A 27,471-nucleotide genomic window follows, 5' to 3' on the forward strand; every position below is an offset into this window, starting at 1 on the left:
AAGGCTGCAATCCTGCCTATGAATAGCCACTGTACTTCAGCTTGGGCAACATAGTGAGACCTCCTCTCTTAAAAAACATGTAATTATTTCTTTTAAAAAAGAAGAAGTTACTATTTTTAATCGTATTTTTAGCACTGTATTGAATTACTGCATTGAGAAGGATCTCAATTTATTGTGCTCATATGTAAAAATATATTTTGCATAAAGTATTAAAAGAATTTGTTGTTTTATATATATGTGGAAAATAATACAGAAATGTATAGACGAAATTTGAGTTGCTTCTAATTTTAGATAAATACTAGTTAGTCAGCTCAATTGATGAAAGGAGTTACACTCCCTGTGTAAGTTTCACCAGTGAGAGTGTATATTATTGTTCAGTGATTTCAACATTGTTTCAAAGATTATTATACCAGATACTTTTTCTTTCATAGACCCCTGTCTTATTTTGCTTGTCATATTTTAAATTGCTTTTTCCCGTCATATTTTAAATCGCTTTTTCCCGTAGCCTTAAGGATGATACATGACAATGAACATTGCATGTTGTTGGTTTATTTTTGCTAGACCTCACTCCTCCCCAGACACACGGCTGACATCCTGCTTGATAATTTTCTCAGTCTTCTCCTGGGACACAGGTCCCAAAATCAACCAATTAAAATCTGATTGCTGGAGTCGATCTTGTACATGGATTCACTAGGGCCCTATTATTGTTTATCCCAAATGTCATTAAGCATTTGTCTGCCTTAAAGCATATTTCTGAAATTATGTAAAGGAGACATATTAAAGGTATTGTTTACTTTTTTCCTAGGGAAAATTAATAGAAATGGCCCTCTGTGAAGTAGCAGAATAGCCTATCATAAATAATTCTGTAAGTTTTTTCATTTATGTCAGCAAAACTTTTAAGGATTTATTGTTAAAATGGTTGGTGGAATATTTCAGGCTTCCAGATTTTGGACAATGTTGGGTGGAAACATGAGGAGACTATTTTACTGAATGTTTTAAGATGAAACACGAAGATCTTTTTGAAGAAATCTGTAACTTTGTAGGAGGAGAGAAAAAAACAGCTATTTCTTCATGTAAAATTGACCCACTACATGACTTTTGATTTAAGAGAATTGAGCACATTATTTTGTGTTCAGTATTTAACTCTCACCATCCAAATTTTCATAATACGTAAGTATTCTGAATTTATTTTTTGTGATTTAGCTTCTATTCATTCTATTCTGTAGCATTGATTAATCTCCTAAGATATATTTATTTCCCTTTCTGTCTCTTATGTATATGCATATTTAATAGTTCAATAAATTAATGGAGATATAAAAATCTTTTAAATGGTAATTTCTAGCAATTAAATAGGTGGAACACAGCATGATTTTCTTAATATTTATACATTTACACTTAGAAAGAGCTGGTGCATATTACAGATGCGGGTGTCCAAGACAGTTAGTAGACAACACATGTGAAGTATTTGTGCATTTTATATCTGATTTACATATATGAAGTAGTTGTGTACTTCATTAAAATATTTTCTGAACATGCTCTTGGGTGCCTGACTACATTTAAAACATTTTACTAGAAATTTTGAAACATTCAGCTGAAAAACACTACATTAATTGGATTTTAATGAAAAGGCTTAAAGAGAGTATAAAATCAAGTATAAAGATAGGGGTTTCGGAGGCTCCTGTATTACCTGAAAATAGGATGTGTGATGGATTGAAAAAATATTGGATACTATCTATATAAAGCCATTGTTTAAATGTTCAAAACACTTTAGAATGACTTACCCACTGAATTATTATTTTGTTTTACAAGTAAAGGAGTAAAAGATAAATTAACAGAGGTAGTAATGTCTACATCCTAAAAAAGATATTTAGAATTTTCACCAAAAAATTGGGTTGATCACTGATTTACATCATCAGTCAGAATTTTTATTCCTATAAAAGATACAGTAAGCAAAGCATAATGCCCCCGACATTTTAGCTAAATAGTAAAGCATTAGAAAAGTTTATGTTTTATTAATAAATTTCCCCAAAATAAATGTAAACTATGGAGACAGAATAAATATGTAGCAGAGACTGATATTAAATACGGAAGATACATCTTTAAAAGCAGAATTATGGAAAATGAGAACTATAAATGTGTATACATACACTATTTTATAAGTCCCACGTGCTTCTAGTCACAATTCAATAGTATTTGAAAAGAAAAATGTGCAAATATTTATACTTGTCTTTGGACTCATTGTTTTGTTGTTTTTGATGTTGATTTTATCAGTAATCTCTGACAGGAATCAATCATCAGAAATGAAAAATAGAACATCAGTGACAGATTTCATCCTCCTGGGTCTGACAGATCATCCACAACTACAGGTTGTGATTTTCTCCTCTCTATTTCTTACATATGTACTGAGTGTTACTGGAAATCTAACTATCATCTCCCTTACCCTGCTGGATTCCCATCTGAAGACTCCCATGTATTTCTTCCTCAGGAATTTCTCCTTCTTGGAAATTTCATTTACTTCTGTCTGTAATCCTAGATTTCTGATCAGCATTCTAACAGGGGACAAATCCATATCTTATAATGCTTGTGCAGCTCAGCTATTTTTCTTTATCTTTCTTGGTTCAACGGAGTTTTTCCTCCTAGCCTCTATGTCCTATGATCGCTTTGTGGCTATATGTAAGCCTCTGCATTATACAACCATCATGAGTGACAGGATCTGTTATCAGCTTATAATCAGCTCTTGGCTGGCTGGTTTCTTGGTAATTTTTCCACCGCTGGCCATGGGCTTACAGCTGGATTTCTGTGACTCCAATATCATTGACCACTTTACCTGTGACTCTGCTCCTTTGCTGCAAATCTCTTGCACAGACACAAGTACTCTAGAGCTCATGAGCTTTATTTTAGCTCTGTTTACTCTTATATCCACTTTGATATTAGTAGTTTTGTCCTATACTTACATCATCAGAACTATTCTGAGAATCCCCTCAGTACAGCAAAGAAAAAAAGCCTTTTCAACCTGCTCCTCACATATGATTGTTGTCTCTATCTCTTATGGAAGCTGCATCTTCATGTATGTGAAAACATCAGCAAAGGAAGGAGTTGCTTTGACAAAAGGAGTAGCTATACTCAATACCTCTGTCGCTCCTATGCTGAATCCATTTATTTACACTCTAAGAAACCAGCAGGTGAAACAAGCATTTAAGGATGTTCTGAGGAAGATTTTCCAAAAAAAGCATTGATTTGAATGCAATTTATTAATGAAATACACACATATTTTTTACCAAAGAATGAATAAAGATTTCAGTTTTAGTTCCTTTCTGTCTTTTTATTTGTATATCTTTTCAGAAACACAACTGTTTCTACTATTTTATTTAATGTTAAATTAAATACTAATGTATTTAATGTTCTTACAAGTCCTTATATGAATTTATATAGAAAAGTCATTATTAAATGATCTGATGCACATTCCCATGGTACAACTCAAAGAAGGAACTAAAGCCATTTCCTATATTAATCTATATACTTAAAATAATACAATTGTAATTATATTTATCACTGCCAAGCTTATTTCAACAGAATATGATAATGTATCATCTATGTTAAGTCACATAGGTGAATATATGAATGTACATGCACATGTATGTAGTCTGATATACATGTGTGTTTGTTTCTGTGTCAATGTTTGTGTATATATGTATAAATTCATATATTCATATATTTGCATATATGAATATACATACATGTACACATTGCATGTTCATAATTCACATATATGAATATGCACACATATATACATATATTCTAAAGATATTATATTTGTATATAATATCTTTACATATTATAAATAGTACATATTTATAATATACTATATATGTGTGTACATTCATATATGTGACTATATGAAGAGTGACTAATATATTCACTCTTTCAGTTTTTTTTTCTTTAAAATGAAACTTAAATGAAACTTATGGGATATAGTAATAACTGGTATATGAACAAACTCTAAGAATTTAATAATTTAAATAGGGGAATTAATTTTTATCGTGATAATATTTAACTTATGCTTAACTTATATCCTATATAAAATACAAAAAATAAATTACATGTTTGTCATTATGACAGCAAATTATGAATTAGAATAACCTTTATTAGTTTTTCTTTTGTTTTTAGATCAATTTATTGTGAATGCTTAAATAACAAAATCAATTAATATAACAAACCGTGTCATTAAGGATAATTTCCTGAGTGTAGAAATTTTCTAATTATAGTTATTACTTAAGAAAAGTGTGATAGCATTTAGCCACATTTCTATAAAACATTTCTACAGAGAACTAGCAACATCTGGCTTGGGAATAATGCTCTCTGAGGATTTTTATCCAAGATTGTTATTTACAACTCAATAACCATGCAATATAGTAGCTTATGGTATTGTTTTCTGTCCTTTATCTGTTGTTTCAGACTAGTTTTGATACAATTTGCCCACTGTATTATGTGTGATTATATTAGTTGCCAAATAAATATCAAAATAAAACATGTTTCAGCAAAAAAAAAAAAAAAAGATTTATTGGATTGATAATCTTAGGAAGACTTAAAAGTTCTGAATTATTCTGTTTAGCTCAGGAGTCAGAAAAAAGGATTCACATGTGCCATGACACCATCTTGCTCAATCTCACCTTTGTATGCCTCTGTGTCTTCCTGTTTTTATATGTCATATCTTTATTGTTTATGTTTATTTTCTTCTTCCTTACTACAGATACTCTTTTGTCACGTTATAAATAGACTTTGCACTCTCCCATTTATTCTTTTCAATTCATGAAACAATGAAAACAGACTCCCTAGGACCAACTCCAACAGAAGTGTCAGTTGAAAAGAGTTGATTGACCCATCTTTGAGTAGGTGTTAGTCATCGACATTTCTTTGATCCAAGAGGATCAGTTATATGATTCTCGGCCATAGTGTGTTGGTTAGTGTATGCATGGTAGAGTTAGGCTGTTTGGGTTTGTAAGTCTGACTCTGTGGTTTGCAAGCTTGAGACTTTGCTGGCCATCCTTAAAATGCTTAGTAATGTTAATTATATTATTATTGTCATTGTTATTGTAGTTACTGTTATTTACATGGCCTACCTGGGTCACATTGTTCTTTGAGAGGTGGAGTTGGGGGCTGGTAGTTATTCTTGCTTGAAAGTAAGAGAAAAATAATTCTTGAGTAAACAAAATGCCATTCAAACCTAAATCAGCCAAATCTATTTGGTCAATTTGGCTGTGTCGAAAGCATGGCTACCTGTAGATACAGATACTTACAAGGTAAGGGGCAAATGATAATGCATTCAAAACTCTTCAAAAACTGGCATCCCCTGAGTAAATTTATGATAGTAAAGGATTGACCTTATGCCTTGTCCAAGTGTCATATTTTATCTTGGATTCCTACCAATTACAGTCAAAAGAGAGTTAAATATAGAAAGCATAATGTTCATTTCCATTATGCTTTATGTGTAAGTAAACATTATAACTTAAAAATGGTTACTAGTGGCTGGAGTTTTCATGTTCCCTATGTAGAAAGCCACATTCTTGGCATCTGCATACTAGAGCAGCTAAGATTCTTTGGACAGTAAGATGATGTAGGAAATAATTATCATCGTTCATTTTTCATTGTGTTTGCTTGCTTTTTTTAACTAGATGTGAAAATACATGACAAATCATTCCTCTCCACGAAAGCACCTGTGATGTCCACACAACCCAAACCAAATGTTTTTCTTACTGGATTGCACTTTAATACTGCTAAATTCTGATTTGGAGGATTTATTTTGTATTAACGAAGTAGCTAACTCTCCTTAATTGATGTGCAGCAAGTTTAACCTCTCAGTTACTTGGCTTTATTAACTGTCAAATTGGGTTAACACTCCATCACTCACAGAATTTTTAAAATTCATTGAGAGTAAATTAAGTCATTTAAACTGTTTGTTTCAGGAACTCGATAGATATTTGTTATTATTTTACTATATAATCTCCCTTTTTTCATGCATTCTTCAACCCTGGATTTTAAAAAATTGCACATTTCTACTCGTTTTGTTTACGACATTCTTTCCCCAGTTTACCCATTGCGTATTTGTCTTCTGTAACTAAGCCATTGACAGTATGTTTATTGTCATTCTGTATATGCCCTGCCTTTTAAAATTGTGTCTCAGAGTTTAATACTATATTCTGAGACAATGGCTTTTAAATTTAAGTCTAACCTACTTTTATCATATGCCCAAGGCCTAACTATCTGATTTTCTAATTTTCATCACGAAGAAGTGGCTTGGATAGTGGGTATCATAACCAAAGTCTTTTTTTTTCTTCTGGATCTTAACCCCAAAATAACCTCAAATAAGCCTACACTCTCTAAAACAACAATAACAACAAAACTCCATCCTTGCTAAACAATATCACATAAAATGACATTATCTTAGTCATAATATCATTTATGGAGATTGCCCTACAAGCTGTCCCTTCTTTATAGCATATCTAGAACTGCCAATGCAAATATTCCATGGACTTTTATTTTATTTTATTCTTTTTTTGTTTGTATAAGTTTATAGGGCATAAGTGTAATTTTGTTACGTGTGTAGATTGTGTAATGGTGAAGTCAGGGCTCTTAGGGTATCACTCAAATAATATACATTGTACCCACTAAGTAACTTCTCATCATCTACCCCTCCCACCTCCTCAGCCTTCCAAGTCACCATTGTCTATTATTCCACACTCTACATGCATGCTTGCACATTATTTGGTTCCTATCTATAAGTGAGAACATACAGTACTTGTCTTTCGCTCTCTGACTTGTTTCACTTAAGTGATGGCCTCCAGTTCCATCTATCTTGTTTAATTTTATTTTTTATTTTTTTTATTATATTTTAAGTTCTAGGGTACATGTGCACACCATGCAGGTTTGTTACATATGTATACTTGTGCCATGTTGGTGTGCTGCACCCATCAACTTGTCAGCACCCATCAACTCGTCATTTACAACAGGTATAACTCCCAATGCCATCCCTCTCCCTTCTCCCCTCCCCATAATAGGCCCCGGTGTGTGATGTTCCCCTTCCAGTGTCCAAGTGATCTCATTGTTCAGTTCCCACCTATGAGTGAGAACATGTGGTGTTTGGTTTTCTGTTCTTGCGATACTTTGCTGAGAATGATGGTTTCCAGCTGCATCCATGTCCCTACAAAGGACACAAACTCATCCTTTTTGATGGCTGCATAGTATTCCATGGTGTATATGTGCCACATTTTCTTAATCCAGTCTGTCACTGATGGACATTTGGATTGATTCCAAGTCTTTGCTATTGTGAATAGTGCCGCAATAAACATACGTGTGCATGTGTCTTTATAGCAGCATGATTTATAATCCTTTGGGTATATACCCAGTAATGGGATGGCTGGGTCATATGGTATTTCTAGTTCTAGATCCTGGAGGAATCGCCATACTGTTTTCCACAATGGTTGAACCAGTTTACAATCCCACCAACAGTGTAAATGTGTTCCTATTTCTCCACATCCTCTCCAGCACCTGTTGTTTCCTGACTTTTTAATGATCACCATTCTAACTGATGTGAGATGGTATCTCATTGTGGTTTTGTTTAATTTTATACCTCTGCTTTTGTGAATAGCACTGCGATGAGCATATGAGTACAGGCAGGTATCGTTTTATTTAATTATTTATTTAAATAATTTCTTTAATGACATTTAAATAATTAATGATTTAAGTGATTAATGTTTTTAATGATTTATTTGAATTATTAATGATTTATTTTCCTTCTTTCCAATTCAATGAGTTCTTTTCTTTCTTTCCTCTTCACTAGTAGGGTGTTGCTGGGTCAAAGGGTAGTTCTATTTTTGTTCTTTGAGAGATCTTAATAGGATTTTCCATAGAGGCTGTACTAATTTACATTCCCATCAGTCTTTGTAAGAGTTCTCTTTTCTCTACATCCTTGCCAGCACATGTTATTTTTTATCATCTTAGTAATAGCCATTCTCACTGGTATAAGATGATATCTCATTGCAGTTTTAATTTGCATTTCTCTGATGATTAGTAATGTTAAGCATTTTTTCACATACCTGTTGGCCATTCATATGGTTTCTTTTGAAAAATACCTATTCATGTCCTTTTCCACTTTTAATGGAATTACATGTATTGTTGTTGTTATCATTGAGTTGTTTTGAGTTCCTTATAAAATCTGGATATTTGTCCTTTGTCAGACGCATAGTTTGCAAATATTTTCTCCCATTCTGCAGGTTGTCTTTTCACTCTGTTGATTATCTCTTTGCTGTGCAGAATTTTTGGGGGGGTTGAATTAAGTTCCATTTGTCTATTTTTGTTTTTTTGCCTGTGCCCCAGCTACATTTCTCTGTGGATATCTGACTGCTCATAAAAATCAAGTATCAAAAACTGAAAGATTTGTCTTTTTCTTACAGTCAAACTTGCTTTCCTTCTGATCATTTATTTGTGGAGTTACCTAATTTGCCAAACCATAAGCCCAGGGTTCATCTCTTACTACTTCTTTTCCTTTTCTTACTTCAAATTTTCATTAAAGTTCATTTATTCTACCTTCACATGTTTCTCACGTCATCTTATTGATCTCTGCACCAATGAGATTATGTTATAAAGACAGCAAATAGCCATGAGCATTGATCTCTCCCAAGGTCTTACCCAAGTTCAATGATCATGGGTATCGTCAGCAATGAGGCTCACAATTCTCAGGGTGCCCAGAAGCCACTGGGCAAATCGCATATTGAGTCACTGTTGACTCTTACTTGCTGCCAGAAACTGCTGCCAAATAACACTGGCTTCTCCTTTTTTTGATAGTCCAAATTCAATGAGAGTATTTCTAAGGTGGAAACTTACCTGCTGGAAAGGCAGAATCTTCAAACATTTTCTAGAAACATTCATTTCTAATAAATGAAATTAGCAATTTTGTAAGACAGAAAGTTAATTTATAAAACTAAATGTGTATATTTATAGTAGCAATAAGTAGTTGAAACCCAAAATAAACAGTACCATTTACTGTCCTCAAAAATGAAATACTTAGGTATAAATCTAAGAAAATTTGTGTGGAATGCATGGGCTTAAAAACACAACCATTGATGAACAAAATCATATGGCCTTTGAAAAATGAAGAGATATACTATGTTTCTGAATAGAAGACTATTTTAATATGCCAATTGTTCCTATCTTAATCTATAGATTCTTGTGATCCCAACCAAAATCTTAGTATATTTATAGTTATTAAATCTTAAACCTAAATTTGATGTCTAAAGGCAACAGAAATATGTTAGTCAAAACAATTTTGAAAAAGAATAAAATATGAGTACTCACAATACTTCATTTCAAAATCTGCTATAAAGCTGCAATAACCAAGATAGTGCAGTACTAGTAAAAAAAAAAAAAGGCATATATCAATTTAAAAAGAATAGACATACATGAAGTAATGTCTAACAAACATACAAAGGCAATTTAACCAGGAAGGATTTTTTAATGAATAGTTCTATAACAATTGTATCTCCATATGTAAAGAAATAAATCTCAACATTTACCCCATGCCTTATGTAAAATGTGACTCCTAAGTAAAATAGAGAGCCAAAGGTAAAATGTAAAACTGTAATACCCTAGAAGAAAACATAGGAAACAATCTGAATGACCTTGGTTTTTCAAGAAGATTTTGTGCTTGACCAAAGTCATAATCCACAAGAAAGTCTGGTAAGTTGAAATTCGTTTTATTCATTGTTTTAAAGTTCTTAAAACAACACTGTTAAGAATGAAATGATTAAAGACTGGGAGTAAATGTTTTCAAATCACACTCCCGAGAGCACACTTGTCTCTAGAATGTGTAAAGAACACTCTACCCTTAGAATAAAAAAAGAGCAACACGATAAAACCTGTGCATAATATTTGCATAGAAATTTCATCATAGAGGATTTATAGATTGCAAATATGTATATGAAAAGATGCTCTACATCATGAATTATTAGTGAAACGCAATTAAAACCTGCATATCTATTTGAATATTCACAACAAAATTACTGGCAATATCCAATGTTTACAAAGATATAGAGCTACTGGGAGTCTCATACTTTTCTAGTGAGAATACAAAACGGTACAACCACTTGGGAAGCCATTTGGGAAACTTACAGAAAGTTAAATTTACACATATCATATGAACTAGCAATTCTACTCCCATCCAAAAGAAATGAAAACTTATGTTAATTCTCAGGAGTCTGGCTCTTGATCTTGATGCTGTACAAAAAAACAATGTGTGATTTATTGGCCTCTACTATAGGAAATTACAAAGGCTTTCCCTAGCAGGGTTCACAGGAGCAAGCTGCCCTTCCCATATCAGATGGTACACTGTTCATGCATCATAGTCTCTGAAGGAAATGATAGTAAAGGACTCAGATCATCCAGGCCAAATATGCTGTTACATTTATCTTTAATTCTAGCCCAGGTGCCTCCACTTGCAGGCCTCCTTCTTGGGAAAACTTGAAGACACTTTTCTCCACTCGGATCCAGTACTCAGCACTTTTACATTCCTAGCCCTGACACTCTCTCCTTCCCATGGCCCCTTGCCTCCATACAACTGCAAGAGATTTTTGTTGGGTGATCCCATGGTAGTAAGGGGACCCCCATGTCTGTGTTATTCTACCTGACACTCAATGCTGTGTCCTTTCATGGTAGAAAATGGAACAGGCAGGAGTCCACACTTCCTCTGATTTTAGCCTTTCCTATACTAATGCAGTAATTGATTTCAAACTTGACTGTTACTTTCCATTTAGGCTGGTTGCTTTCACCAACCACTCCAATATCCAGCAGCTCAACTCTCTCTCCAGCTCAGCAGGGCTCTTGATACCCTCAGAAACATGTATGTGAATTTTTAAGGCAGCTTTATTTATAATCAGCAAAATTGAAACAATATATATGTTCTTCAACTGAGGAATGGATAAACAAACTGTGGTACATACATATATTGACATATTACTCAGCAACAACAACAAATGATTCATTCAACAATAATGAATTGGAAAACAGGGTTTGAGCAGATTTATTTTTTACAAAAATAACTGTAAGCAATGTAGTTTGTAGACTTGTAACATGGGTTAAGAATTATGAAACTAATTGTTGTACAAGATTTAAATAAGTATTTAGATATATTGTCATAATAGAAGTCAGTATTTCTATGTTGAAGAAAGAAGTTACAATTAAAGAAAGATAATAATTACAATAAATTCTGTGATTGTAGTCAGAGGTATCATGATGGACTCTTGATTTGTTTCACCTGTTTTAATTTATAATCAGTAAATATGGGAACAAATATAGATGTGTCTTTACGCATGAATTAGTACACAATCATGTGCTACACAACGATGATACAGTCAGCAATGGACCACATATATGACAGCGGTCCCATACAATTTTAATGGAACAGAAAAATTCCTATCACCTGTTGACATCATAACTGTCATAATGTCATAGCACAACACATTACTCGTTTGTTTGTGGTGTTGCTGGTGTAAACAAACCTATTATGCTGCCAGTCTTATAAAAGTGTAGCACGTACGATTATCTATAGTACATAGTATTTTAAAATAATAATAATCGGCTATGTTACTGGTTTATGCATTTACTATATTATAATTTTATTGTTATTTTAGAATATACTGTCTCTATTTATTAAAAAAGTTAATTACAAAGCAGCCTCAGGCAGATCCTTCAGAAGGTATTTCAGAAGAAGGCATTGTTACCCTAAGAGACGACAACTCCTAGGCATGTTTTTGCTCCTGAAAACCTCCCACTGGGACAAGATACGGAGCTGGAAAACAGTGAAACTGATCATTCTGACCCTGTGTACACCCAGGCTAAGGTGTGTGTTTGTGTCTGAGTTTTTAACAAAAAAACTTAAAAAGTAAAAAAAAGATAAAAATTTTTAAAATAGAAAAAAGCTTATAGAATCATGATATAAAGACAATATTTTTGTACATCTATACATTGTGTATGTGTTTTAAGCTAAGTGTTATTACAAGAGAGTCAAAAAGTTTTAAAAAATTAAAAAGTTATATGGTTAAAAAGTTACAGTAAGTTAAGCTTAATTGATTATTGAGGAAAGAAAAAAAGTAAAATAAATGTGCTGTGCCCTAAGTGGAGGCATTTATAAAGTCTACAGTAGTGTACAGTAAAGTCCTAGGCCTTCACATTCACTCACCACCCACTCACTGACTCACCCAGGATGACTTCCAATCCTGCAAGCTCCATTCGTGGTAAATGCCCTATACAGGTGTACCATATTTATCTTTTATACCGCATTTTCACGATACTTTTTCTGTGTTTAGATACACAAAAACCACTGTGTTATAATTACCATACAGTAGCATGCTATACAGGTTTGTAGCCTAGAAGCAATAGGCTATGCCATGTAGCCTAGCTGTGAAGTAGCCTATACCATCTAAGTTTGTGTAAGTATACTCCATGATGTGTGCACAACAGCAAAACCACCTAATGAAGCATTTCTCAGTGTATCTCCTTTGTTAAGCAGTGTATGACTATATATATTAAATATATATACCTCCTGTCTCTAACTACCTTGAAAGGGAAAAAGCAGTGACACCTCAGTGGCAATGGACCCACCTAGCACTCAAGTATTGGGTTTTCAATATCCTTTTCTAATAAATGGAATTACTTCTCCTTGTAAAACTGGTATATTTTAGGAATGAGGTAGATAGAATTCAAGGTAAGTCTGAAGCAACTTTTGGTTTCAGAAAATAAGGAAGGTCTAAAAATTCCAAAAGATGACAGCATATTGAAAGGTCACAGCACTCCACCTAAAAATGCTCCCAGAGTTAAACATCTTGATTGGATTGGATTATAATCCCCAGAATAAAATGAATATTGATGAGTCTATATTAACATAAGCAAGTAAGTAAATAGTCAATTAGGAAGAAGTGGCAAGCTCTTCTCACAGAAGAATTTCCATTAATAAATGTAGAAAGAATGAGGAAAATGATAAATCACCATTAGCACACCACCATAATCATTGCTCCACATAAGATTTACCAACGAATGTTAAAGTGAATGGGTAGGCCGGGCGCGGTGGCTCAAGCCTGTAATTCCAGCACTTTGGGAGGCCGAGACGGGCGGATCACGAGGTCAGGATATCGAGACCATCCTGGCTAACACGGTGAAACCCCGTCTCTACTACAAAATACAAAAAAACTAGCCGGGCGACGTGGCGGGCGCCTGTAATCCCAGCTACTCGGGAGGCTGAGGCAGGAGAATGGCGTGAACCCGGGAGGCGGAGCTTGCAGTGAGCTGAGATCCACTGCACTCCAGCCTGGGCAACAGAGCGAGACTCCGTCTCAAAAAAAAAAAAAAAAAAAAAGTGAATGGGTGAAAGTTTAAACTGATATAGCATACTCACAGAGTATCAAAAAAAAAAATCTCCCAAATATTTTGTAATTCAAATGTTCATTGTAGCATTATTCACAATAGCCAAAATATGGAATCAACATAAGTGTCTATCAACAAATGATTAGATAAAGAAAACATGGTGTGTGTGTATATATATATATACACACACACACACACACACAAACACCACTGTGTCATAATTGCCATACAGTAGCATGCTACACAGGTTTGTAGCCTAGGAGCAATAGACTGTATATATATATAGTATATATATATGTGTATGTATATATGTGTGTATATATATAGTGTGTGTATATATATACATATATATACACACACAGTGAAATACTAATTATCCTTGAAAAAGAATTTGAAAATGCTGTCATTTGTAACAACGTAGGTAAACCTGGAGGACATTAGGCTAAGTGAAATAACCCAAGCACAGAAAGAAAAATATGGCATAATTTTACCAATATGTGGAATATTAAAACATTGAGCTAATGGAAATACAGAGTACAATGGCATTTACTAGGACTTGGAAAAAATGAGGAGTCTGAAGAGATTTTGGTTAGAAGGTATACAATTTAAGTTAGATAGGAGAAATAAGTTCAACAGATTTATTGAAAAAAATAAAAGAGAAGTAAAATTAAATGAAGCACTTCAGATCAGCAAAATCCAAGAGAATTCTTTATCAACTGAACCACAAGAAAAGAGATGAGAATTAAAAGATGAAGGAAGAACTGAGGAATTGAAGAAATAAGGATTCATATGTTGGTAAATCAAAATGAATATTGATTATCATATTAAGTATAATATCTGGAGAAGTGTAAAAATATTTAAAATTAAAATAAATTTTATAAATTATTAAAAGCTTATTTACACTCATTTTACATGTTGGTTGTACTCTTCTCCATATGTTTTTCCTCCTAGGGCCCAGGTGTAAAAGAAACCCTTATCTCGGACACGCCCTTTCCATCACAGAGTGGAGACAGTATGGGCAAAACCACCTGGTGATTCTTGGATACAGTGAAGTCACATTACAAAAGCTAATGACAATGATTTGAGGAAATTGAATTCTCACAGGGAAGAACAGTGAATATTTAAGAATGATGAGACATTCTACCGCATTTGACTCTGTCGATCACAAATATTCACTTCCCTCTTTGCTGCGTACAAGACATATTTACCCCTCTCTCAGGGAGACAGGCCAAAGGCCACATGAAGTCAGCCATTGTGCTCAACTTCCAGGATGCGATGACAATTTCTATACTTTAGAGTCACAACTGCCTTCTCTAAATTCAGACAGTTGATTTGTCTAATGTACACACCTTACAATTACTAGAGAAACAGGGAAAAAACAATATAAAAAACACTATCATTCAGAAAGGATAGGAATTGGGAATACACAGCAAACACTGTCAATATCAAGTCTAAAATAGAACTTGATAAGCAATGCAGGGGCCCCTCACTCTGTAGCTCTGGAAACCCTCTTAACTGGCTCCCAGTTATGTTTCTTGAGAATAAGACCCAGCCACTTTTATTTCGTGGCTCTTGAGTCATAATCTAAGAGGTCTCTGCTTTTCTATTATTTTACTTTGCCATATCCAAAAATGTTCTAAAGAAGTTTTAAAGAACATTAAAAAAATAAAACTTCCTTGGGACTAAGTTTATTTCTCAGCCTTCTTTTTTCTTTTTCTTTTTTTTTTTTTTTCTTTTTTTTTTTTTTTTTTGTCTATAGACTGTGGGAGCAGAAAACTGATTTACATTCAATCTCTCCTACCCAGGCTAACTACTTAAAAACATGATCCTCTTTTAACATGCTAGATTCTTTCTTGTATGATGTCAATAGTCTTACTCACTATTATTTTTAAGTACTTATTTACACTTACTTACAGATACTTTAAACTTAAGAGATTTTTAAGGCAGAGCTATGTCCTTCTGAAAAAGTCCTACACCCAACAGAAATTACATACTTAATGTTAAGATATTGAGTTAATAGTTTCAGATGTTGAAACAAATGATATGGTAGCAACATCACTGGCAGGTTCTTGCTGCGAAATGGTTTTCATATACCTCAAAGAATGACTAAACTGTATTTTTAACTTAGGGGAGATGAGATGTGGTTGCATCTTCAACTCTAATTCCCATTTGTTTGTGGATTTTCTCTATTCCCATCCACACCAAACACCAAATAGGCCAATTCATTTATCAGTTTCTTTATTATAGGTCATAGCAAACAGATTAATTCCAAATTCCCATTCATAAAGCTACAGACACTTTTGGTATCTTATTTACCTTTCAGATTATCTCAGGTGACAACTTTACCGAAATTTTCACTACTGCAGCATAACCTAAGCTGTTGCTGCTATATTTTTACTTCAAAGGAAGTCTACAGGTCAAGAAATAAATTTCTCTTAAATGGAGGGGCCGTGAATAGTCATTAAAAAATCTACCAAGTGTACGTAAAACATTCAACATATTCTATAGACAATTTTAATTATATAACTAAGTTTAACAATGTTGATGGAGCAATGGTAATCTGTAAAATTAAATGAATTTCTAATATCATTATATCAAAACTATGCTATGTATAAATAATATGTAAATATTATCTACCTCTATATTATATAAAATTGAAAGCAACATAGAACTACACAAATACTTGACAATGAATCTAATGAAGGAAGCATAACATACACAAAAGAAACAATAAAATCTTATTGATAAAAATTTACATGGAGGCTAGGACTTCCATATCTCTTTGTTATTTAACCTAAAGCAATACTTCTGGCCAGCCCTCCAACCCTAATTTTGTGTACTTTTAAAGCATTCACAGTCAGTTTGAGATGTTGCTTTTAAATACACTTATTTAAAAATCCCAGAGACAAACATTACAAAGCTGGAATGCATTGAAACAGTGGTTCTTAATGAAACTGTTTTTGAAGGTCATCCATGTAGTGATGGTCTTACAGGACATTGTAGACAGAATAAATAATATATCTGACCTATGTGATTTCTTCTGTTTTTCAAATGTAAATAAATTATCCTGTGATTAACACAATATGAACTGATTTTACAATGTCTCTGTATACATAGTAACTTTTATCCATACTGATTTTCATATATAGTAGAGACTTTGCAAAATTATATTATGGGGGATTAGATTAAGCAAAATATTTTGATTATTAAAAAGCAGACATACTCATATCCTTAGAAAGTGTATCAGGAAATAGAATCAGACTTGTGCATTATTTTTCTCATTAGCACGTGCACCAGTCTTCTATCTGATGCTACTGTTCTGCCTACTGTCTCAAAGGAAGGTGTCTCTGTTGCTGTCTATTTTAGTTGCTTTACCAAAGTGAATTACATAGAAGCTTCATTAGTGATGTTTGAATCTGGCCACTAAGGATGCTTTATTTATTCATATGATCCCAGTGCACTTCCAAGAGATGGAGCAGAAAAAATAAATATTTTGGGAATAGAAAAGCTAACTCTCTGCTCTTCTGAAATCAGAAGAAACTCTGTTGCCTTCCTCCCTTACATCACATTTTCTTACCATTATGACAGAGTCCAAGGAAAATATTTTCCAAGTGTAAAATAAGAGAGTTTCTAAAAAGAGTGTTTATTGTAATGTGAACATGCAAAACTAGGAGACCTCAAGATCCTTCAGGAGATACCTGAAGATTGATGATCAAGTTAAACCAGTACAAAGTTACATCTTCCTTAACACAACACAGTTCAACCCACTAGGGAGCTGCCACCTGAAACGTGAAAAATGATCAAAAGAGTAAGTATTTTAATGTAGGTATGACAATTCCTTTCTCATATGAGAGATAAGAGAAAGAAATTTTTGCTGGAGTACTCTTCTGTAATTTTGTTAAGCTTGTTTCAAATTTTTAATATGGAAAACTATAGTGAACATGTTTTTAAACTATTAACAGATCTTTGACAAGACTAAACATCATAGCTAGGGCATATTTATGCATTCCTACATAGTCACACATGCAGTAGTTTGTGGTCACTCATAAAATATAAAAGACACACAGGAATATGCCTTCCAAATCCTTGGAATATATACAAAAAAAGCATATTACATTGCTTATAATGTTAGCTTTTTTCTAAATTGTAAATATTCTCTTATGGTTAAATGTCTAGCCAGAAATAATTCAATCCCTCATATTTATTAGTTCAACAAAAATGCTCCTTTAATGTCTAAGTGACACTAAGACTGAGAGGCCTTTGTGTTGCTGCTCATGATGCACTGCACCGCACAAGATGATCAAGGCGTAGAAGACTATTTCACCAAGAAAGCTTTTGCCTACTGTGTATTCAAAGGGAGAGGCATGAAAACAAACATGACAGAAAGGATGTCAATTCTCAGTTACTTCATAGTTTATGCTGCTTATTGCAATTTTCATGACCCCGAAGTAGTTGGGAGAAAATTAGTTCTTAAGCCAAAATCAAGGAAAAGGTATAGTAAATTATTAGTACACTGCTTGTATAAAATCAAAACTTCCAATAAATTGACTTTATCTAACAAAGTCAAAAGGGATTTGCATGAAAGAAAGAGGATTGAGGCAACATAAGAAACCTCAGAATATCTGAAAACAAGGAACTCTGTTTTTCTTTCCTGGAATAAAATGATGAATAGTGTGAGAGGCTTGCAGAGAGACCAGTTTTGAGGGCAGTAAGGTAATCAAGGCAACAGTTTTAGTTTTATGGATTTCTCGAAACACCTTGGGAGTTTTACTAAGAAGTAAGCATATGTGACAGACTGACTGTGTCTTACTGGCCAGTATGCTCTGTTAGCATCTTCATTCTCATTATGCCAGACTCGTACCATCTCTCTTAACAGATTTGTATTAGGTTTTCTGCATAAGTGTGTATTTTCCTATAGCGGTAATTTTAAAGCAAGATGGGCCTTGCCATATGTACCTTATGGGATTTTATAAAGCACATGTCCATGAGAGTAAGGAATTCATTTTCCCAGACCCAGAAGACTCATGATATTTGCAGTGATTTTTTATATGCAAAGCAGGTGAAAAAGCATTCATATAACAAACTAATTGGTATCTTATGAGGAGATGCAATTTCATTCAGTGATGGAGAAATAGCAAGAACCGTAGAGACTGTGTTGTCAGATAAGACTTATGTTTGTAGCTACCATTATAAATAATTAATGCAGGCTAAGAACTGGGAGCAGTTATTGCTCCATGAACAGAAATAAAGTCATTTCCTCTTGCTGAAGAATGCCATAATGGTCAGGGATGACATTAACAAAATAAGACCCATAATGCAAATTAAAGAAGCCAGTTAGTATTTTAGTCATCCTTCATTTGTGTCTGAAATTATAAATATATAAATTAGGTGATCACTGATGACATAAGGGACAACACTGATAGGTGATTTAGACGATGATGTCAAGGGCTGTCAACAAACTTCCTTAATTGCCTAAGTGGTTCTCAGACATTGATGTGCATATGAAACTCTTGGTAATTATACCACAACTATTCTAATTTCTAATTTCTTCACTACAGCCTAACCTCATTTGCCTATTTCCTGGCTAAAACGTATTAGCTCTGCATCCCAGAAGTCTATACTTGTGACAAATATCTTTGATATTTATAATTCAGAGAAATACACACCAAATAACCTAGTCAAATGCAAGTATTTCTGGAAGAATAAAGTAAAGCATTGGATAAATACCACAGCGGTAATTTTCTTTCTTTCTTTTTTTTTTTTCATGAGACGGAGTTTCGCTCTTGTTGCCCGGGCTGGTTCAAGCGATTCTCCTGCCTCAGCCTCCTGAGTAGCTGAGATTACAGTCATGTACCACCACACCTGGCTAACTTTATATTTTTAGTAGAGATGGGGCTTCTCCATATTGGTCAAGCTGATCTCAAATGCCCGCCTCGGCCTCCCAAAGTGCTGGGATTACAGGCATGAGCCATGGCACCTGGCCAGTGGTAACTTCAGTATAAATTAAATGACTTTCAAAACATAGAGCCATGCCTTGTGCCTGGCTTGCATCATATTTTCCAACAGCTAGGTGGAAGCATATCCTAACACAGAATTAAGTGGATGTGCTCTAACAGGAGGGCAAAGAGAGAGATGGATCCAGAGCTGCTTAATTCCTTGAGAAGAGTGGAGAACTCCATGCAGTAAATGCACACACAGTCAGTGTACCTCAGGGAATCAAGGGAAAAGAGGTTGGGAATTTAGAAAGCTGAGTATGGAGAACAAAAGCTGTGGAGGCAAAATACACTTGTCACAACTTGTCTTCTAAAAAAGAGGAAGATATATTCACTCTTAATCAATACAATGTAAAGACTGAAAAAATGAATTAAAAGTGCCATTGTATTTATGAAGAGAAAAAGAGATGAGAGGCTGGTTAAACTCAAAGTTTAGGTAAAGGATTGTGTGAGAAGGTGAAAAGTAGAAAAGGGCAAACCGTAGGTCCAATAATTAAATAGGTAAATGTGGTCTTTAAGACCGTCAGAATGAGTATTCTATCTCCTCCCCAAACCATATTGTTGAACTTACACCTGTAGATGCGATTCACCAATAGCCTAGCCTATTCACAAGGAACAAAGAACTGTGAGTCTAGGGCTGAATGCTATTTTGCAGAATGTGCTGCAGCCTGTTAATACTTACAGAAGTTATGATTCATTTAGATAGTCTCATGGTCCTCACTATATACGTTTTAACGTATATACGTTTTATTGAGGTATAATCTATATTAAAAACTGCACATGCAAAAAAAAAAAAAAGAAGAAGAAGAAGAAAAAGAAAACAAAAGAAATACACTGCTATTGTAGGGTTGTTTTCCTTAACTCAAAAGTGTTGGGTCATAAGAAATTTAGAATGCTGTGGTATTTTAGGTGGACTGATGTACTGGAAAAAGGGGAGGAGTTCTGACCAGACAAAGAAAAGCTGAATAATACAGTGTTTTAAACTCCATGATTATTCCAGGCTATAGAAATGTAATGACATTATTTTTCTATTAAAAGAAGTAGGTTTGTTCATATCTCTTTATGCTAAGTATTTTTGTTTCTCTAAAAAACACTCCTCACTGAGGTTGGTTCTATTATAGTGCAGAAAATTGGGCAACTAAATGAACCTTCTAATATGTGTAGAAAGATACAGGTGGAACTAGAATTATGCAAATAAAAAGGCTATTTCACCAATACATTCAGGTTATATTAATTAGCAAATGCACTAAGAGTGTTGGTATGAAAGAAACAGACTTTAGGATATAAATAAGACAGCAAATTATTTGAACAAAGAAGAAAATTTTACCTTGGTAATAATTATAAGTATAGCAGCAATTCTAATCTTCTTGACACTGCAGTATGAGCCTTTTAGCTTAATATTGTCTAAACTTTAAAATACTTTTAAAAGTTGGTTTTTCAAAGAAACTTTTAAAACTCTGATTTTTAAGAGATAAAAATACAGATAATGTTGTATAAAAGGTACATTAACTCATTGAAAAATTGTTGAACACATGCTATGTGTCAAGCAGAGTCTCCACAGCAGTAAAAGATATAACAGAGAAAGAACAAAGCTCCTATTCATAGTGTTTACTTTTGAGTGACCCTAAAGATCCACCGATCCTAAGAGTATTAGGATATCTTTGAACTTCTTGGATACATCCATGCATATAATCTATATGAATTCCACGTGATTTTTCTGTAAGATAATCCAAAGTCTCTCTTAGAAAAGAAATGAATCTTCAGACACATAGTAGGTGGTTTCAGCCTTGAAAAAGAAAGGAAAACAGAAAGTAAAACAATTGTAGTCTCTAGAAAATGATATATGAGAATCAAATTCTGGAAAAAAGGAAAAAAAAATCCTAAGTTCCTAAGAAGAGGTCAGGAGAGAGATTACTAGAAACAACCAAGCAAATAACAATAGCATATAAGGAATTATAATATCAAGGTAAAGTAAGAAGTAGTTCAGAGAGGAAAGAAAAACTCTGGAAAAGGTACTAGCGAAATAGCATTTGCAGAACTTTGAATTGAAAACAGTCTGGCCTTTTGTTTAAGAATGTACTGAAAATGACAGTGCAGTTTGAAACAGGTATGTAAATAAGAACGTTGAACCAGCTGACAGGAATAAGCATTAAAAATATAGCTTACTGTCACTATGTAGACAAATCTGTTTTATTTCTTCACTAAATTTACTGAGAACCCTACATAGGCCAGATATAAGAGAAAATCAGAGTATATAAAATATTGTCTCTAAAGAAGTTTACAGAAACATACAGGAGAAATACAAGTATGATGAAGAGTATAATACAGTGTGATATAATCCAAGACCAAGTACATAAGTACTTGGAAAAAACACAGAAGCATAATTTCACATTTGCTGTGTGGGTAAATGAACATTTCCTTGAAGAATCAATCCCAGCACTTTGGGAGGCTGAGACGGGCGGATCACGAGGTCAGGAGATCGAGACCATCCTGGCTAACACAGTGAAACCCCGTCTCTACTAAAAAATACAAAAAACTAGCCGGGCGAGGTGGCGGGCGCCTGTAGTCCCAGCTACTCGGGAGGCTGAGGCCGGAGAATGGCGTAAACCCGGGAGGCGGAGCTTGCAGTGAGCTGAGATCCGGCCACTGCACTCCAGCCTGGGTGACAGAGCGAGACTCCGTCTCAAAAAAAAAAAAAAAAAAAAAAAAAGAATCAATCCCTAAGTAGAATCCTAAAGACTGATATGCACTAGTCAGTCAAAAGATAAGCCTGTGCAGACAAGAGCATGTAGAAAATTGAAGAGTTGCAAGTAGTCAATGCTAAGGCAACTTGAGCCATGAAGAAGAAAGGTAAGAAGATGGTAAGTGATGAGATCTGAAAATTAAGGAAGGTCCTGCCCATGAAGAGCCTGGCAGTCCACACGAAAGTAATTAACCTGTAACAAGCAATAGGTAATACCAGTAGAACAGAAGACTCAAAGAAGGAGCATGACATGACTTAGAGCATGTTGTAAGTGAGGTATCTGTGGAACATCCAACTTGTGATGTATACTTAGCAATGCTTTTTACCTGGTCTTTGGCTACATCTTATACATGATCATCAAATCAACTGGACTGGGCAAAATCATCCTTGAAGAGTAGAGGGTAAGAAGAATAACAAACAGAAAACAAGAAGCAGGAGGTCTGAAGATTATTGACAATACCAGTATTTCACAGATGAAGGGAGAAAGAGGAGACTAAAAAGAGAAACCCTAAAAAGACAGATATCGAAAGAATATCAGAATTAGACATGAAGCATATTTAAAGAATTATTGAACTTTAAAACAAAAATATTATAGCAATTCCAGGCAAGATTAAAAACCTAAATGTGCCCTTAGCTTCAACAGTAACGAAGTCTTTGCAGATTCTTCAGAGGGTGGAGGTGAAAGTGAGAACACAGAGGGTTAAAGTATAAAGTGAGTAAGGGTGAGAGGAGGAGACATTAATGTCTTTTTAATTTTTTTTAATTTTATGGGTACATAGCAAGTATATATATTTATAGGCTACATGAAATATTTAGATACAGGGATGTAATATGAAATCGGACATGATGGAGAATGAGTTATCCATTCCCTAAAGCATTCATCCTTTGAGTTACAAATAATCCAATTATATCATTTGTTATTTAAAAATATACAATTAAGTTATTATTGACTACAGTCACCCTATTGTGTTATCAAACAGTAATTCTTATTTATTCTTTCTGGTTTTTTGTACCCGTTAACCATTCCCACCTACCCCCAAGCCCCCCACTATACTTCCCAGCCTCTGGTAACCATCCTTCTACTCTCTATGTCTATGAGTTCAACTGATTTGATTTCAGAATAAGTGAGAATACATGATGTCTTTTTAAAGGACCTAAAAATATATTGAAAAAGACACAGCCTAGAAGACTATATTTAGTGGTGTTAAATGTAGATTTGCTTCTGGAGCTTTGAGGGGAAAAGAATCACAATTAACTGAATATCAGATGAAAGCATATGAGAATATTCATTTTGTAAAAACCTTGAACACAACTTTTTCTCACATTATAGATAAAATAATTTTACATCAACCCATCTACAGGTAATAGACGGTTGAGAATAAGGAATGCCAGCAGAGAAGAATAAAAGACCAGGGAAAGGCTCAGGGACAACGATTGTATTTTGTTGTCATTGTTGTGTGCTTGTTTGTTTGCTTTTCAGGAGAAATGCATCTTAATCTTAATACAATCCTCAGATAATAACAACTGAAGAGAATTAATGTTATTAATTACCTGGATGTATCTTATATCCAGAGTTTGTCCTGGACAAAGAATTTTTAAGTACCTATAAAATGGCATCATTTCTTTCTAACCCATTTGTAAATCCATTCCATGTAACAAACTACAATCAACTGCATTTGTACATTCTGATGGATAAGGATGATCAAGGAAAATTTGGACTCTTTTACAAAACTTGATTTCTTAAGGAAATATCCACTGCTCATATATGTGAAGTTTAGGAAGGTTGTTGAAACAGTGGCAACACTGATTATTCTATAAAGGGAGAAAATAAACGTAGGCTGGTCGACTTGGCTTCTAGATGCATAGCCTTTTGCTATAGAATTCAAATATCTACTTCCTCATAAATCGTGATTTTTAAACAAGGATTGGGTAGATATCAAAGAACAGTGATGAAAAACTGCACAGTAATAAGAACTTTTATCCTGCTGGGACTGACAGATGACCCACACCTGCAAGTTTTGCTTTTTATCTTTCTATTTCTCACCTACATGTTGAGTGTAACAGGGAACCTGACTATTATCACCCTCACATTGGTGGACCACCACCTTCAAACTCCTATGTACTTCTTTCTCAGAAATTTTTCCTTCTTAGAAGTCTCATTTACTACAGTCTGTATTCCTAGATTCTTGTACAGTATATCAATGGGGGACAATACCATTACCTACAATGCTTGTGCCAGTCAAATATTCTTTGTTATTCTCTTTGGAGCAACACAATTTTTTCTCCTGGCAGCCATGTCTTATGACCGCTATGTGGCCATCTGTAAACCCCTTCATTATATGGTCATCATGAACAACAGGGTGTGTACCTTATTAGTCCTCTGCAGTTGGGTGGCTGGCTTGATGATCATTGTTCCACCACTGAGCTTAGGCCTCCAGCTCGAATTCTGTGGTTCCAATGCCATTGATCATTTTAGCTGTGATGCAGGTCCTCTCCTAAAGATCTCATGCTCAGATACATGGGTAATAGAACAGATAGTTATACTTATGGCTGTATTTGCACTCATTATCACCCTAGTTTGTGTGATTCTGTCCTACTTGCACATAGTCAGAACAATTCTGAGGTTCCCTTCTGTTCAGCAAAGGAAAAAGGCCTTTTCTACCTGTTCATCCCACATGATTGTGGTTTCCATTGCCTATGGAAGCTGCATCTTCGTCTATATCAAGCCCTCTGCAAAAGATGAAGTGGCCATAAATAAAGGAGTTTCAGTTCTTACTACTTCTGTTGCACCCTTGTTGAACCCCTTCATTTACACCTTGAGGAACGAGCAAGTGAAACAAGCTTTCAGTGACTCTGTAAAGAGGATTACATTTCTCTCAAAGAAGTAGAAGTTGTGATGAATTAGTGTAAAGTGGACGAAGAATGCTCCCTAAATGTCATCCTATGGCTTTTAACTTATTTCATTGCTTCCTGACTACAGTTTAGTCATGTGAACCTTCTCAATGACATTTAATATTGTATCCTAATCCCATCTTTATCAAAATCCTTATTATTTCAAACCAAGGTCATAAATTGTATTTTCCCTCATTGTGAAACTAAAAATTACTTTTCCAAAAATCAAGGTTTCTTCCACTTCTGATCTAGTCTTTTCTTCATTCCTCTAGGGAAGAGAAAATAAAGAATAATTATCAGTGTATACATTATCTACAAGTTAATTTATGTAGTAATAAAAAATTCTTTCTCTAATACAAAATTATCAAAATATTATAAATCCAAGAATCAAAACAAAAAATAGAAAACAACAAGAGACATATATTAAAAATAAATTAAATCAAATAAGGTATTCCAGCCCTATTAGGATAACCAGGAAAGAAGACATCAACAGGAGTTAAAATTAATCCGATTTGAAGAAATGGAAACACCTTCAAAATCTCTGGTAAGACGTATTAGCTATTGCTTTATATTACATGAGAGGAAACTCATGCAAAAAGCATACATTTAATTTAAAACAAATGTAAACATAAAATCACTTATTTTGGGTTACAAAATCAGAATGAATGCATAAGAGCAAATTGAAACACTGAAATTTAAGTGCTTATTAAACAAGATAACTATTTACCACAACATAAAGGTAATTAAAGGGTTAAGAAGATATGGAGAATATCCAACCAATATTCTTTTTTATACAGAAAAAAGAAGAAACTAAAAATGTAAAAAAAAAAAATAGAATTATGATCAAGCGGAAAATAGAGGAAAATATTCAAAAGTTAAAATGGTTAGAGCTGAAAGAAATAATTACTTCCACAGGCTGAAAAGGATGAAGATTAAATTATTATAAGAAAGTTGAAAAAAATACCTCATATTGAATTATAAACTCAGTGATTATTTATTTTAAATATCAAAAGTGGGCTTTGACATAGCAATAAAACATTTCTTCAAATTATTTCTATTGACATAATTTTGAAAATAACTGCCACTTTTGAACCATGTCAAACTCTTTGTAAATGTCATAATTAATGTCTTTACACATCTTGTAAATACATTTTAAGTGCATCAAAATATAGAAATAAAAAGATTGTGTATACTGGCCAATATATCATAGGTAGGAAATGATGGAGCCTGATTTCTGATTTAAAATCGTGTTCAATCCACTGTATGACTTTTCCTTTGAGGTGGGAGCAGAATGAGAAAAGATGCTCTAACTGGAAGTATATGAGCTCACACAGCTCTCTTTCTCTCTCTCCCTTGCTCTTTCTTTATATAAAATTACAATGTTAGTTTATCAATGTGTCTACTTCTATTTTTTAAATGGCTTTATTGACTTTAAAGAAAAAAATTAAAATTTTACAATTTATGGATTTTACAATTACAGACAGATTTTATATACCATAATCTGTCCTATTCTAGTTTAAGTAAGATTTTATGTTTTGATAAGGAGAAAGTAGATGGCATAAAATTGAAGCAATCATCTCCCTGCCAATATTGAAGCATATTTATTATCAACATGACTTCAGGAAGCATTCACCTCAGAGCTCTGGTGTACTGAAATATCTTATGTATCTCATTTCTTACATATTGTATTACATAAGAAATATCTAAATTAAGAAACCTGCACAAAAGACTCTCTAAAATATTCATAATCTAAACCAAAGTGAATGTAACTATTATATATTATATATTTGCAAAGCAGGACTAGATTTTTTAAATTAACTCTTTTTTTTAATTATACTTTAAGTTCTAGGGTACATGTGCATAACGTGCAGGTTTGTTACATATGTATACTTGTGCCATGTTGGTGTGCTGCACCCATCAACTCATCAGCACCCATCAACTCGTCATTTACATCAGGTATAACTCCCAATGCAATCCCTCCCCCCTCCCTCCTTCCCATAATAGGCCCCAGAGTGCGATATTCCCCTTCCAGAGTCCGAGTGATCTCATTGTTCAATTCCCACCTATGAGCGAGAACATGCGGTGTTTGGTTTTCTGTTCTTGCGATAGTTTGCTGAGAATGATGGTTTCCAGCTGCATCCACGTCCCTACAAAGGACACGAACTCATCCTTTTTTATGGCTGCATAGTATTCCATGGTGTGTATGTGCCATATTTTCTTAATCCAGTCTGTCACTGATGGACATTTGGGTTGATTCCAAGTCTTTGCTATTGTGAATAGTGCTGCAAGAAACATATGTGTGCATGTGTCTTTATAGCAGCATGATTTATAATCCTTTGGGTATATACCCAGTAATGGGATGGCTGGGTCTTATGGTATTTCTAGTTCTAGATCCTTGAGGAATTGCCATACTGTTTTCCATAATGGTCAAAC

At 34.0% G+C, this 27,471-nt stretch overlaps 2 protein-coding genes across 2 annotated transcripts; both read left to right on the forward strand.

Moving 5' to 3' along the window:
- The first annotated feature begins 2,300 nt into the window (after nt 1-2,300).
- On the forward strand, nt 2,301-3,236 carry LOC100425420 (olfactory receptor 6C76). Its single transcript, XM_015151912.3, has one exon. The coding sequence runs from the start codon at nt 2,301-2,303 to the stop codon at nt 3,234-3,236; it is 936 nt and encodes a 311-aa protein (XP_015007398.3).
- A 13,913-nt stretch (nt 3,237-17,149) lies between these two features.
- LOC706443 (olfactory receptor 6C2) lies at nt 17,150-25,229 on the forward strand. The gene is made up of 2 exons (XM_015151946.3): nt 17,150-17,232; nt 23,208-25,229. Exon 2 carries the CDS (start codon nt 24,096-24,098, stop codon nt 25,032-25,034), a length of 939 nt encoding a protein of 312 aa, XP_015007432.3. The 5' UTR covers nt 17,150-17,232; nt 23,208-24,095; the 3' UTR covers nt 25,035-25,229.
- The last annotated feature ends 2,242 nt before the right edge of the window (nt 25,230-27,471 follow it).

This window comes from Macaca mulatta, chromosome 11 (genome assembly GCF_049350105.2).
Source record: "Macaca mulatta isolate MMU2019108-1 chromosome 11, T2T-MMU8v2.0, whole genome shotgun sequence".
NCBI classification, from domain to species: domain Eukaryota; kingdom Metazoa; phylum Chordata; class Mammalia; order Primates; family Cercopithecidae; genus Macaca; species Macaca mulatta.